The following is a 15329-nucleotide window of genomic DNA, read 5'->3' as shown; positions in this document are numbered from 1 at the left end:
TGCACTGTTTGGGGTGGGGGGAATGCTTCAGAGTGTCACAAGGTGTTGTCTAATGGGAAATGGACCTAAATGTAAGGAAAGCAGCCAAATTTAGAAAGCAAGTGGAAAAAAACAAAAACACCCCCCCGCACCCAAATATTCTACCAGAAGATGATGATACCATCGTAAGATACTCGACTCTGAACAGATCCATTCAAAACAAATCTAACTCTGGACACAAAACACAGTCAGGGTGCATTATCAGCCTCGATAGGCTGCGGGCTCATCAAGTAAATACACTAATGCCATTTAGTGGATGCCTCTCATATCATTTTTAATTGAAAATATGATACAAAGCATTTATATAAACGTTGATTATGGAGGATACAAGTACACATCTGTCGGACACTGAGACCACTAGTAGAAATAAATGCATTTGGCCACTTTTTTTTGTCCCCAGTAGTCCTTCTTAGTTCATAGCACTTTCAATTAAAAAAATAAAACAAACATAAAAACATTGAGTGTTCATACATGGTGCACATTATAATGAATTATATATTGAAAAAATACTTTGAGATATTTTAAATAAATTCTCTTGTTCATAATGCACAGTTCAGAATTTCAAACATTGACCTTGAAATGTAGCGGTATCAATAATCAAATTGTTCTCATCAAACATAATGAGGCAATGATGAAACTTTTTTTTTTCTTTTCATTTTTGCACAACACTACATGTTGGAGATCCAACTTTTCACTTTCGGAAGGGTTTGTAAAATGCCCCTTTTTGTTCTCATTGTAAATTCATCATGTCTTGGCTTTTCTTGATCTTCAAACCAACAGTAGCAGAACAATAACGATTTGCTCCAGTGTGATGACGATACATACATGATGATCGTTTTACATAATACTGTACATATTTAATACATTTTTTTTCACCAGATCAAAATGTAATTATTTTATATCAATCTGAACAAGTTCAAAGAATGAAAAGTATGCACACTGTTTTTCTTTGGTTCAATATCCAGTGTTCAAGGCAGAAAATTAACACGTAATCCGAGTTTATACCTGCAAACTATTGCCAATATCACGCTTTGCTCACTGTAATAATAACAAAAAGAAAAAGAAATACATATACCGTATTTACATTTCTTGTGCTGCCTGCAACCTCAATCAATTCAACTTAACATTGTGTAGTATTTTTTTAAACTTAAAATAATTTCGAAATCATGTTGAGGGTGATCTGAATTTTTTTTTAACAACTTTGTTGCAATGGAAATAATCAAACATTTTAATGCCGAAAGGATTTATCGGTGCTAGCCCCCCCCCCCCCCCCCCCTCCTCCATGTCTTTTTTTTCCATGAACAAATGCACATCTACCACTGTTGATTTGTATTCACAAATGTGCCTTATTGGGAAAGCAACACTTCACAATTGCAGGTGGCACTTCCAAAGCAAAAACGCGAATGAAACACAAAGTTGTCCAAGCGTCAAGTTACATTGACCCTGAATAGTGCTGTTTATAAGTAGCTAAATAAATGTGCAAGTCAAAGAGTATATGTTGACCAGAAAAAGGCCGAAAAAAACATAGGATAGCAAAAAAAAATGCAACCAATAAAAGCTGTTGAAATTGAATGACATACAATTAAAAAAAAGAAGCAAAAATTGTAAGGTAGAAAAGATTAAACAATGTCACTCAAGATTGTGTAAAAGAATATAAAAAAAATCATATGTGTGTATATATATATATATACACACACACACACACACACACCTAAAGCAAGGAGTGAGTCCCAGAATATTGAAAAGTTTAACTAATTGAATTCTGAAGTACTCAGTGAAAAGCTTCGGGGACCCCTTCCAGGAATATAAAGGGAACCTTTTTCCCCCCACAGTTAACAGCATATCTTCGTACGTCATGGCTATTGTTAGACAAGTGATCCAGCCTGGTTCTGCGCGGGCACCATAATGGGCACCCCACCCATGCGGGCGATGTTGGAGCCGGTGAGTGTGGAGTAGGGAAGTGGTGGAGGGGGTGGAGTGGCCTGAAGCTGTAACTGAGGGTGACTATAGGTCTGTGGGAGCATCTGGGCCTGCGGCAGCTGTGTGGAACGCTCTGGTTTGGGTTGTGAGCCCCCGTTGGCTTCCGAAGAGGCAAGCTGGTCACGCGCGAGGGTGGTGGTGGTGTTGTAGCTGAAGTGGGTCGGGGTGGTGGCTCCTTGATGGCACGACGGACGGTAGCCGGCTGTGCTGCCAGTGGCTGTGATGATGGAGGCCGTATCGGATGGAGCGCGCTGAGGGTACTGCTGCAAGTGGTGGTGGTGGTTTTGTTGGTGTGAGGGCTCTCTGTGTTGCGGGCTGGAGGCGATGGAGGACAAGGTGCCGTTTTTGGAGATGATGTCGGAACCCATTCCGCTTTTAGCCCATGACACACGTTTGGGAGCCTGAGCGTCCTCTCTGAATGGTGGGATAAGACGTACAGGTAGGTTTGTGAAGGAAAGTTTGGTTGAATCTTCCAGTTGTGTAGTTGGCACTGAATCAGAGCAATGATTATTTTATATTTGCAAAAAACAAACAGTATTACAGGTATGATTCAAGCACGGTTCATTTGAAAGTTTTTATTTAGATGAGATTTTTGTGGGATGATTCGATTTTGGTTGGATTAAATGGGAATAAGATTTGATTCAATATGGTATTGCTCTGTTCGACCGGGTAGGATGCCGTGAATTTCTTGTTGATTTTACAAACTGAACTGAACATGATTTGCAAATAAAATGTATCCAACGTCCAATTTTCACTGGAATGGGACGGAACATTTATATATATACAGTATGTGTGTGTGTGTGTTCAGTTTATCATGTTATCAGGTTACAGGGTGCATGAAAGGGTTAAATATAGTAATGACAACTGCGTACACCGAAGCCTTTGAGTCTTTGTGGGAAAACAGTTCATCTAACACATTATTATTGTCAGCTACAGCACAGCTATGAGAGGACTCGGATTGTCGGGTCATGCAGGGAAACATGAAGATCTACTTAAGTTCCTTATAAAGGTCCTTTGTGCGCTCCGACCTCCCGCTTAGACTTCAGCTACTCAGTTGACTGCGCCTCTCACGTGCCATTTTGAAAATGAATGAAGAGGAGATTGGCGCACTGAGAGTTCAATGTTTTTCTTAAAGATCCTGCGACATGATCATGGGAAGAGAGGTTCGACCACCTTTGGGTTGAGAGACAACCACGCGAGGCAGCACTCCGCTGCTCCTATGAATACTGGTTTCAGTCAAACTAACCGACTCGGAATCTTTTGTGAGAGAGGTACAGTCATCCAACTCACTTGATTTCATTTGCCATGTCATCTTCGTTGTCCCGTTGCCTCTTCTTAAGGAAAAACACGCAAATTAGTATAAGGCAGAGGACGCCCACCACCGTGCCCACCGTGGCGCCGACAATCACTCCAACTCTATTGGCTGCAGAGAAAATCATAGCACAGAACAATTACATGGTATCAACACCAAATAATTCAATAGCAAGGTATAGAATGCATGTTTTGGGCGTATTACACAAATAAAATAAAATACACTTTTAAAAACAGATTAGAAGGGGTTTGGCATTTATTTTACTACTTTAATCAACAATTTGTTCTCCTCCATGTCACTCTCTGTTAGATTGGGTGGAGCGGCCGAAAGCTGTAACTGAGAATGTACTACTATTCGGAAAACATTGTTGTCTGTTGAAGAGGAAGGAAATTTCATCTGTGCTGTATGTTGCGATACAGCACATTTGACAATAAAGTTGTACTTGATACTTGATGTTTAAAAAGCCATTAGTTGGAGACAGAAAAAGAGGTTGGAGAACCAAAACCTGGTTGTTGTGAGACCTCAAAAAGGGTAGGCTGGTGTACACGTAGTGGATGTGGGAGTTCACTTGCCAGGTGGGCAAAGGCTGACAAGTGTCTGATGAATTGTACAAGTGGTTGAAAAACAAAGGGAGGAGAAATTTGATTGTACGGATGAGTGAGGCAATGGGATCGAGCTTGGAAGGTGTTTGCAGCAGGTTGGAGTGATTGCAGACAGGAAATGTTCTGAATAGGTCCAAAATGGTGCTGAGTAAATGAAAGGAGTCATAATATAGAAAAAGAAATAGAAAGAACAACAGATGTAAAGTGCACAAACAGGAGCTAAGCCAGACTAGACAGGATGAGGTGGCGAGCCTTGAATACGTTCAAGTCTAAAGGTACCGTATTTTCAGCACTATAAGGCGCTCCAGAGTTTTAGGCACACCTGTTTTCAGAAATAGGACGCACTGCATTATAAGGCAGATAAATTAGAAGCTACAATATTGGCTGTGGTTGTGTTATGCATCCACTAGATGGAGTTACGCTAACAGGAATACCATACAAGACAGCATTGATTTATATCGAGCCTTCACAACCGCTGCAGCTGTAACAAAGCGCTTTACAGAACATTTAAAATACTACATCCAAGAAATCAGAATATTGATACATATAGAAACTGCATCGAATTATCACGCGCACTGTGGCCTTTTGAAAATTTTGAATTCTTTTAGGTATATAGTGTGGAAAATTCGGTAAATGGGAAGAATGGTAAAAGTCAAGTCACGTATTGCCCCTTTAATACAGTAGTGGTTCCAGAGGATAGCAACTGTTTGTATTTGACTGTATTTTTTCTCTCTCTGATATTAGTGATGATGTTGATTATAATGATGATGAGGGTAATAGTTTTGTTGTACATACAGGTGGAAATCTCCAGGTTGATGAAACAGCTTTCAGATCCGACTATATTGCTGGCGATGCACACATACTTCCCTGACATGTTACTGCTCAGGTTATTCAGCTTCAGAGTGCCTGTCTTCTCATCTAAAATGGCATTTAACCAAGAAAGAGGGCAACAGTCAGGCATGCATTTATTCACATGATGCAATATACAGTATATTGAATGAAGGCACACTAATAAATCATACCAAAACAGATTGCAAGTGTGGAGAACAGACCAACGCTAACTGTTCAAGTTACCATAAACATCTGGAATTGGATGTCATTGAAAATGAGTTCCGGTTTTGTTTTCTTTGTTTGTTTTTTTAAAGAATAACAATTAGTAGGTTGAAAGTTGAAGAGGAGTGAAATATTCGAACTGACAGGAGATTTTTATATCCACAGCGGTATGCGACAGATTCCTTCCATTTGTAGGCATGTCAATAAACCAGACACTGCTTTTATTTCGAATGAGTTTGCTGAATCACTTGGTGATCTCAATCATGTCGGCCAGTTGTGTGGGCTTCACTCACTGAGCATGGGTGAGAAGAAGACCTCAGAGGAGGGACTGGCTCGCTTCCACTTATACAATGGAATCGGCTTCCCACTGCTGGACTTGCAGCTCAGAGTCACATTTCCTTTCAGCACTGGTTTCCCTGATAAAGTACACTTAGGGACAGATGGGGGCACTGAGAGGAGAAGGGGAGGGATCATTAGATTCTTTATTGAGTAAAACATGAAACTACGAAGTAGTTCTTACCTCTGACATCCAGGCTGAGCTCACCAGTGAGGCCAGGATTATCCGGGATGATGACTTGGCAGAGGTAAAGTCCAGAATCGGACTCTTGTGTGTTGTTGATGTACAGAGACACGTCACTAGAGGGCATGCGAGAGGTGAACCCAACTCTGTCCTTAAAAAGGGAACTCCCCACACTGATAGAGCCTTTCGTGTAAGAGATGATCTAAACAAGAATAGAGAGCCAAAGGTAGTTATAGAGTACTATTGTACAGTGAAACTCCTCTAGAACGTTTTGTAACCTACATGGGCGAAAATACCCCCTTCTGTGAAAAAATCTTCATGCATTAACACAATTCCCATTCTCCTGCCCCCCAAACGACGAAAACCCCCCTGTTGTGTTATACGAAATCATTTTCTCTGCTCCAGCCTCGCGAAGACATTCACTACAACGAAATCTTATCCAACAGCGACCTCTACTGCTTCGTTCGAAAAAAGGCAACAGCAACCACCACAATGTTTACATAGTGAACGATGTTTATTTCGGTCACAGCTGCTAGGTTCCTGGACTCAACATACTCATAGCTGCTCTGCCATTGGCTTAACGAGCATCATTCTGGCCTCCGATTGGCCAAGAGGGACCTCACTGTTGTCGGTGTACGACGCCTCATCAAGCGATGAAATAAAAGAAAAACGTTAAAAGTGGCTTCAAGTCCTGGGACAAATTCTTAATTCGACCACTAGAAGGTGGCATAGTGAAACCCGAGGACAAATTCTTAATTTGACCACTAGAGATTGACATAGTGACGCCCTGGGACAAATCCCCAATTCGACCACTAGAGGGCGAAATAGTGAACCAAAATAAAAATCAGAAAAGCCAGCTCTGCAAAATCCTATATTAAATAGATTTTATGTAAAAACACATACCAAAGTCAATGCCTGGTGATCAGCCTTACAAATTAATACATCATTGGAGCTCTCAAAGAGTTATAGAGGAAAGACATGTCATGATGACTAAAGACATGTTAAAATTTCTTCTTTTTGTGGATTTTGGATGGAAGAAAGGTGCACATTTCTTTCCATTCAAAACGGTTGTACTTAATGCACTTTGTAGAATGGTAATTATTTCAGATGAGGTAATTGCAACCACCTGGGAAGGGCCAATTGTTGCTTGGACCTGATTGGCCTGAAGCTCAAGTGAACTCCTTTTATAAGAGGAATGAGGAAGTCACTGGGGGCCGGACAACTTGGAGAGCAGTGCGAAACGTGGGCTGCTCAAAACTGGTCAACAATCACTCCTGAAAATAGAAGAAAACTGGAAAATCTCCTTCCTGAATCCTGGCTGAATTGCCTTATTTTTTCACCTGGCCTGCTGTTTCGCCACATAACACATATTCATTTTTCTTCTAATTTTTCCCTCCTATATATATCCATCCATCCATCCATTTTCCGAACCGCTTGATCCTCATACCCTTCTTTATATATTAAGAGCTTCATAGAAGAAAAATAAGATATTAACCAAATGGTAGTATGCTTTTGAAACCGCTTTGAGTGATGTCATATGATGTGCAACTGAGATAAGTTACGTCTATTGTCCACGGGAGATAAACATAAGCAATATGTTAATGTATATACATAATATTCAAATTGCATGGATGGACTGTCTGTCATTGGAAAGATGAATTAATGTTCAGAAGGTAGGGAGGCCAGTGGTTAGCACGTCGGCTTCACAGTGCAGAGGTACCGGGTTCGATTCCAGCTCCTGTCGCCCTTTTTGGAGTTTGCATGTTCTCCCCGGGCCTGCGTGTGTTTTCTCCGGGTGCTCCGGTTTCCTCCCACATTCCAAAAACATGCGTGGCAGGCTGATTGAACACTCGAAGTTGTCCCTAGGTATGAGTGTGAGCGTGGATGGTTGTTTGTCTCTATGTGCCCTGTGATTGGCTGGCAACCGATTCAGGGTGTCCCACGCCTACTGCCCGGAGACAGCTGGAATAGGCTCCAGCAACCTTTGCGACCCTAGTGAGGATCAAGCGATTCAGGAGGATGAATGAATGAAGATGAATGTTCATAAGGTGTCCCTGCTTGACCTACTCTGACGCAGCTGAACTGACACTCGAGATGTCCCTGCATCACCTGCCCGGACAGAGCTGGCTCAAACCAGTTTGTGCAATCAAACCAGTTAGATTGCACAAGGTGTCCCAACTCAACCTTGCCCCAGATCACGAGGCCCTTCAACCGGCTCAAACCGGAGGAGATTGCTCAACAGGATCGTGGCCGACCTTGCTTGAACCCCAAGATTGTCGTGGCCCACCAATCATGGGCCGTAGAAGGAAAAGAACATTCGAACACTGGACTTATGTGGTCAAAAGTGGGCCCCTACTGGAGGGGCCAGAGATGATAAAAACGGGAAGGTTGCGTAATCGTAAAGCAGTCGTTGGAGGAACTTTCCCCTTTCAACATCGGTTCCCGGGGGAGGCTCTCTCTACCTACTTCTCCATTTGTTCTTCCCTTTTATTTTCTCTGAAAAATTCTTTTATTTTAGCCATTTTGGCGGCTTCGGTGGTCGCCGAGGCAAAAACCCGAGCGTGGGAAGAGTTTGGTGAGGCCATGGAAGCCGACTTCCGGACGGCTTCGAGGAAATTCTGGTCCACCATCCGACGTCTCAGGAGGGGGAAGCAGTGCACCACTAACACTGTGTACAGTGGGGATGGGGCGCTGCTGACTTCGACTCGGGACGTTGTGAACCGGTGGGCAGAGTACTTCGAAGACCTCCTCAACTCCACCAACACGCCTTCCTTAGAGGAAGCAGAGCCTGGGGACTCTGAGGTGGGCTCTCCTATCTCTGTGGCTGAAGTCACCGATGTGGTTAAAAAGCTCCTCGGTGGCAAGGCCCCAGGGGTGGATGAGATCCGCCCGGAGTTCCTCAAGGCTCTGGATGTTGTGGGGCTGTCCTGGTTGACACGCCTCTGCAACATCGCGTGGTCAACAGGGAAAGGGGTGGTAGTCCCTCTTTTTAAAAAGGGGGACCGGAGGGTTCCAACTACAGAGGGATCACACTCCTCAGCCTCCCTGGTAAGGTCTATTCAGGGGTGCTGGAGAGGAGGGTCCGTCAGGAAGTCGAGCCTCAGATTGAGGAGGAGCAGTGTGGTTTTCGTCCCGGCCGTGGAACAGTGGACCAGCTCTACACCCTTAGCAGGGTCCTCGAGGGTATGTGGAAATTCGCCCAACCAGTCTACATGTGTTTTGTTGACTTGGAGAAGGCGTTTGACCGTGTCCCTCGGGGAGTTCTGTGGGGGGTGCTTCGAGGGTATGGGGTACCGAACCCCCTGATACGGGCTGTTTGGTCACTATACCACCGATGTCAGAGTTTGGTTCGGATTGCCGGCAGTAAGTCGGAATCGTTTCCAGCGGGGGTAGGTCTCCGCCAAGGCTGCCCTTTGTCGCCGATTCTGTTCATAACTTTTATGGACAGAATTTCTAGGCGCAGCCGAAGCGTTGAGGGGGTCCGTTTTGGGGGCCTCAGTATTGCATCCCTGCTTTTTGCAGATGATGTGGTGCTGTTGGCTCCTTCAAACGGGGCTCTGCAACTCTTACTGGAGCGTTTCGCAGCCGAGTGTGAAGCGGTTGAGATGAAAATCAGCACCTCCAAATCTGAAACCATGTTCGTCAGTCGGAAAAGGGTGGAGTGCCCCCTCCGGGTCGCGGAGGAGATCTTGCCCCAAGTGGAGGAGTTCAAGTATCTTGGGGTCTTGTTCACGAGTGGGGGCAGGAGGGAGCGGGAGATCGACAGGCGGATCGGTGCAGCGTCTGCTGTGATGCGGACGTTGTATCGGTCTGTCGTGGTGAAGAAGGAGCTGAGCCAAAGGGCGAAGCTCTCAATTTACCGGTCGATCTACGTCCCAACCCTCATCTATGGTCACGAGCTATGGGTCGTGACCGAAAGAACGAGATCCCGGATACAAGCGGCCGAAATGAGTTTTCTCCGCAGGGTGTCCGGGCTCTCCCTTAGAGATAAGGTGAGAAGCTCGGTCATCCGGGAGGGGCTCAGAGTCGAGCCGCTTCTCCTCCACATCAAGAGGAGCCAGATGAGGTGGCTTGGGCATCTGATTCGGATGCCTCCTGAGCGCCTCCCTGGTGAGGTGTTCCGGGCATGTCCCACCGGGAGGAGACCCCGGGGAAGAACCAGGACACGCTGGAGAGACTATGTCGCCCAGCTGGCCTGGGAACGTCTCGGGATCCCCCGGGGAGAGCTGGAAGAAGTAGCTAGGGAGAGGGAAGTCTGGGCTTCCCTGCTAAAGCTGTTGCCCCCGCGACCCGGCCCCGGATAAGCGGTAGATGATGGATGGATGGATGGATGGATGGATTTTGGAGGAATTCTCCCTTTTTGATTTTTTCTTAAATTTGGATATTCCAAGACGACCCCCAGAATTGGATTCTTACGGAGATTTTACCTGATACATATGATTTTTCAGCAAGGTGGAGATCTATTTTTGTGGAGTTGTGTAAATGAACCTTACAAAAAGGGTGTTCACATGGCACACATTTGCTCCGGTGCTGCACCGATGTATTTTGTTGCGATATATTTTACACCGCAGCAAATTTTGTGGAGCGTTCACACGTACAAAGCCGCTGAGCGTGTCAGCATCGGCAGAGCGTCGGTGCAGCCCCACTTGCGTTCACACGGCAGTTTCTGCAGCGGAGCAAAACGAGCAAAAAGCTGTCGTGTTGGTTCTTTTTACACGTATACACAACTCAAGCGACTACTGGACAGGCACGTCCTTCTCCTTCTTGGTCTCCGTGCCTTCTGCTCGAGTGTGACCGCCCCCGAAAACGTAAATCAACGATGACTTCAATGACACTCAGAAAAGCAAACACGTAATGCGCCAAACAGAAAATCAAGGGAGGAAATCACAAAATAAATTATATGGGGGTGGGGGGTTGTGAACACACAACAAAGGAACAAACTCCACAAACAACTCAGAGAGAGTACAGTCTCCTACAAACAGTCTCCTTGTGTCTTTATTAAACAAACACATGACGGAAGTCCGACAGAGCACGAAAGCAACGCATTCTCGCCGTACGTAATCAACTCTTCACAAGCATTTGCTCTGGAGCAAATTTAACCCAGTTGCACTCACACGTGTAAATTTACACCGGTGCTGCTTCGCAAACGAGCATTTGCTCTGGAGCAAATTTTTAAACCACCTGCCTGAGGTGGATCAAATTTGCTCCGGTGTAAGCTGTTTTCTGGGGCTACACCGGAGCTAATTTGCATGTGTGAACAAATCTTGCCATGTGAACACCCCTATTGATGACCTTAAACGAAGCCGTCTCATATTGGTAAGGACGCATGACCCACTTGGTCATAGTATATTCCCGATTTGCAAGATAAATTATCTGATGAGGATAAATTCCCAGATTGAGACATAAAAATCGTAACTTTTAATTAAATTGGGCAAGATGAGCCTCGGGAGCGTTTCTAAGACTCAATCAATCTGCGGAAGGCACACCGATGATAGACAAAGCAAGATTATTATAATCGCAATAGCTTGCTAAATCAGATGCTTTTTTTCATTCATTCATTCATCTTCCGTACCGCTTGATCCTCACTAGGGTCGCGGGGGGTGCTGGAGCCCATCCCAGCCGTCTCCGGGCAGCAGGCGGGGGACACCCTGAATCGGTTGCCAGCCAATTGCAGGGCACACATAGACGAACAACCATCCACGCTCACACTCACACCTAGGGACAATTTAGTGTTCAATCAGCCTGCCACGCATATTTTTGGAATGTGGGAGGAAACCGGAGCACCCGGAGAAAACCCACGCAGGCCCGGGGAGAACATGCAAACTCCACACAGGGAGGCCGGAGCTGGAATCGAACCCGGTACCTCTGCACTGTGAAGCCGACGTGCTAACCACTGGACTACCGGGCCGCCAGATGCTTTTTTATTATTATTATTTCTCTTATAATTATTTGTCCCTTTTTTATTCCCGGTTCGATTCCCGTCGTTGAACACCATCTGTGTGTAGATACTGAAACTAGATCCGTAGCATCCGATTAGCTGCTCAGAGTAAATTGCTGATGGCTCGACGGACATTCAAATAAACGAACGTTTCCTCGAATGCTTTACTTGTTATCATGCTAAAAACAGCCACGTGACGCTTCGTAGTCCTCGATGGCCATAGTTAGCCCTCGAAGGCTAAAAACCTTATGCTAACTGGAGCGCTAATGAGAGAGAAGCGCTCCAGTTAATATAAGGTTTTTAGCCTTCAAGAGCTAACTATGGCCATCAAGGCCTACGAAGCGCCCCGTGGCTGGCTTAAACGTTCATTGCATGCCAGGATGTATTTGTTATTGTTAGATTCCGACGATGATGGACGTTGTATTGCTAAAATGGCTTCAAAATGGACCATTGGATGTCAAGCAGCTAAGACAAGAAGAGCTCTGATGCTGGAAGAGAGGGTAAAAGTGATCAAAATGAAAGCCGGAGCAAGCAAAATAAAAGACATTATCCAAGAAATTGATTGAAGCGAAACTGAATGCTGATCGTAAATTTCGCAATTTCTTTCCCTTTTTTCTTTCTACACTGACAATATGAATTGTCAAATAAGTGTGTGCTCATATTTATGCACTATTGGAATAAAAATAGAGTACACATACGTTTGTGTGTGTGTGAGTGTGTGTGTGTGTGTGTGTGTGTGTGTGTGTGTGTGTGTGTGTGTGTGTGTGTGTGTGTGCTTACATCTGAGATCAAATTTGCTACAGTGAAAAACCCCTGTTGTGAAAAAATTCTTGCTGCAAATGATTTCGTTGTAGAGGAGTTTCACTGTATTTCAAAATGCTTTGGTCAAAGTGAGGAACGTTCTCTGATGTCATCCAAAAATGTCATGAAGTACTTCGGTAACTCTGCTATATAATCGAGCAAGCTGATTCAAGCAAACACATACTTATTGCATACACTTTCATATACATTTGCAAAAATATCAAATTCCAAGACAATTATTGAGTTGAGAAATATTTCTAATTTTCAACAGAAATACTGCAATGATTAATATACTCACAATAATAATGCCAGAAAAAATATTTCCAACAGTTTTGACTATTTTAATTTAAAAAACAAAAGGAAAAATAATAACCAACTGCTTCCAAAGACAAAAACATTGTTCTTTTTCAGTCAACTAACAAAGGTTTGCTGTGAAAATACTGATTTTTATTTCGTCAACTGGTTGCATAGAAATAAAATCTGAATCCATAGACTTTTTTTATGTAGAACAGACCTTACAATGGCTTAAAAATGTCTCTGGATTCAGATGACATTTTGTACACCCGTTTGATGACATGTACGTAACACTCTGAATTGTCCCTCGGTGTGAGTATGAGCGCGAATGGTTGTTCGTCTATGTGTGCCCTGCGATTGGCTGGCAATCAGTTCAGGGTGTACCCTATCTACTGCCCAAAGACAGCTGGGATAGGCTTTAGAAAATGGATGAATGGTTAACTGTCTACATACCGAATTGAATATCATAATGACATTCACTGAAATCACAAATTTACATACCATACTGTCTTGCCGGAATAATAACACCTGTTGAATAGACGTAGCAAGTCAGCGCTTCTTTTTTCGTCGCACAAAAAGTCAGGCACTGGGCTGCCTGCCTACATTGGCTAAAAGCCCCTTTGAAAGAGAGCTGTAATGAGCTCTCTCTTGACCATGTTCCTCGATTGTATGTCATTTTAAATTCCTCTCTGGTCAATGCGATAATGTTATGGTGACGGATAAACAAAGCTAAGGTCAGATTCTCAAGATAATGTGTTGCACTAAAAGGTTATTGAACTAAGTAAAGGTGTGTTATTTTGCTCAGCTATAAAAACTCATTTTCCCTAGATAACGGCATGATAATATCATCCTGTATTTAAAAAAAATTATGAACATTACCATGCGCAAACCAAATTACTGTATTTTTCGGATTATACATCGCTCTGGATTATAAATCGCAGCAGCCAAAAAATGCATAATTAAGAAGGAAAAAACATACATAAATCACACTGGAGTATAAGTCACATTTTTTGGGGAAATTTACTTGATAAAATCCAACACCAAAAACATACATGTCATCTTGAAAGGCAATTTAAAATAAAAATAAAACTAGACAACTACAGGCTGAATAAGTGGACGATATGCTAACGTTAAATGATGCTTAAACAACGAACTGTGAATGTGACTGGTATGTTCACGTAACATATTTTGAGTTATTTACACAACTACAGCACAAAGACCATGCTAACAAATTTACCAAACCATCAGCGTCACTCCATATCACGAAATCCAATTAAATCTTCATGCTCGGTGTCACTTTTAAACAACTCCGCCAACTCCAGAGGGAGAAGATGCAGCGCTTCCTCTTCTACATCGCTTACTTCAGAATCATCGTCAGTTGTTTTTCTCAGTTACCGCCAACGTGGAAAGGTCAGAAATAGAGCTGTCAGTTTAGCGCGTTTTTATTGGCATTAATTTAAATGAATTTTAACGGGATTAAATTTTTTCTCGCGAGATTAACGCGGCTCACGTCACAAGCGGATGTTACTTGTTTGGAACTATTTTGTGTGGAAGGTTACAGTGTTCTGCGTCCATATAAATAGAGCGGGTGGAGCTTCTCTGTGTTTGTCTGACAGTGGTAGCGACCTAGCAAAAATAAAACGTCTCCAGTGTTGTCATTCGAAATGAGGTCTATACAAAAACCGTAGAGAGACTTCCGCACAAGAAGGACCAACACAATCAACATAGCCTGACTGTGTTAGGAGGAGTGACCCCCCCACCCCCTTTCAGAATGGTTTGCCCCAGCAGCACGGGAGAAGTGCGTGCGCTTTTTTGTACGGCGGGCAGTTTTGAATACAGCGGCACATAATGAACACTGGTGTCCGGTGTCTCGTTATTCTTCAACAAACATACAGGCTGAGTACTAGTTTACCTTAGATGTGCACTTTATAATGTTATATTGCTCTGTTTTGATTTTATTAAAAAAAGCTGTTAAAGCAGCTGTTGTGTGACAAAATATTGTTTTCACGCTTGTTGATGGACAGTAATATTGTGTGAGAGATTATGTGTGAATAACTGCTCCAAGTGAAAAATGTTCATGTAAAATTGAAAATCTAAATTGTTATTTCAGTAAATATTTGGCACATAGAAAACTGATTCATGATTCCATGTTGAATGGGTGAAAAATGGGTGAAAAATAGGACAAAAAATGTAAAAGGAAATTCACAAACGATAAAAAATGTGTGAGTAATCACGATTAATTTTTTAGTCCATTTGAGTTAATTATGACAATTGCATTTTTAATTAGATTAAATATTTTAATCGTTTGACAGCTCTAGTCAGAAGTCATCTCAGTTTTTCTCAGTTACCACCAACATGGAAAGTATCAACACAGGCCGAGAGCACCCTCTTGCGGTTTAATGTCAAAATAACATGTGACATGTCCAATGTGTCAACCATTTCACACATAAGTTGCTCCAGGGCAAACATGAAAAAAACTGCGATTTATAATCCGGAAAATACGTTTGTAAAAACAAACTTAACCGTATCATGCACCCTGTAACCTGGCTACATGATAAGCTGTCCACTCGAGTAACCGCTGTCCCTGAAAGTGTTAATTATACAGTGGGTCCTTAGAGCAATGTTTTCCAACCTCTATTGAAGCAAGGCCCATATTTCACATTGGGGAAAAAAACTCGCAGCATGCCACTTTTTTGTACTTCTGTCATCCATTGGAAGAGCATTTAATCTTTCTGCCTGTTAGTGAGTTGGTTCCCTACCTCTACTCTATGTCGTTGGCAAATGAAAATA

The 15329-nt window shown here is 43.2% G+C and overlaps 1 protein-coding gene and 2 long non-coding RNA genes across 3 annotated transcripts in view; 2 read left to right on the top strand and 1 right to left on the bottom strand.

Annotated features, from left to right (window-relative positions):
- Window positions 1-282: 282 nt before the first annotated feature.
- The window catches only part of esama (endothelial cell adhesion molecule a), a 78391-nt gene continuing 63344 nt past the window's right edge, over window positions 283-15329 (bottom strand). The window contains exons 3-7 of the mRNA XM_052046267.1: window positions 5507-5708; window positions 5280-5435; window positions 4729-4851; window positions 3310-3442; window positions 283-2433 (exon numbers count right to left, since the gene is read on the bottom strand). Coding sequence (XP_051902227.1) covers window positions 1905-2433; window positions 3310-3442; window positions 4729-4851; window positions 5280-5435; window positions 5507-5708 — 1143 coding nt within the window. The 3' untranslated portion in view covers window positions 283-1904. The remainder of the gene's footprint in view (window positions 2434-3309; window positions 3443-4728; window positions 4852-5279; window positions 5436-5506; window positions 5709-15329) is intronic.
- On the top strand, window positions 9851-10402 carry LOC127587844 (uncharacterized). The gene is made up of 2 exons (XR_007958880.1): window positions 9851-10085; window positions 10117-10402. It is a non-coding gene; the product is annotated as an uncharacterized LOC127587844 (long non-coding RNA).
- Window positions 12884-15184, top strand: LOC127587848 (uncharacterized). Its single transcript, XR_007958883.1, has 2 exons — window positions 12884-13949; window positions 14903-15184. It is a non-coding gene; the product is annotated as an uncharacterized LOC127587848 (long non-coding RNA).

This window comes from Hippocampus zosterae, chromosome 16 (genome assembly GCF_025434085.1).
Source record: "Hippocampus zosterae strain Florida chromosome 16, ASM2543408v3, whole genome shotgun sequence".
Lineage (NCBI taxonomy): Eukaryota > Metazoa > Chordata > Actinopteri > Syngnathiformes > Syngnathidae > Hippocampus > Hippocampus zosterae.
This window is presented reverse-complemented; position numbering and strand designations above follow the sequence as displayed.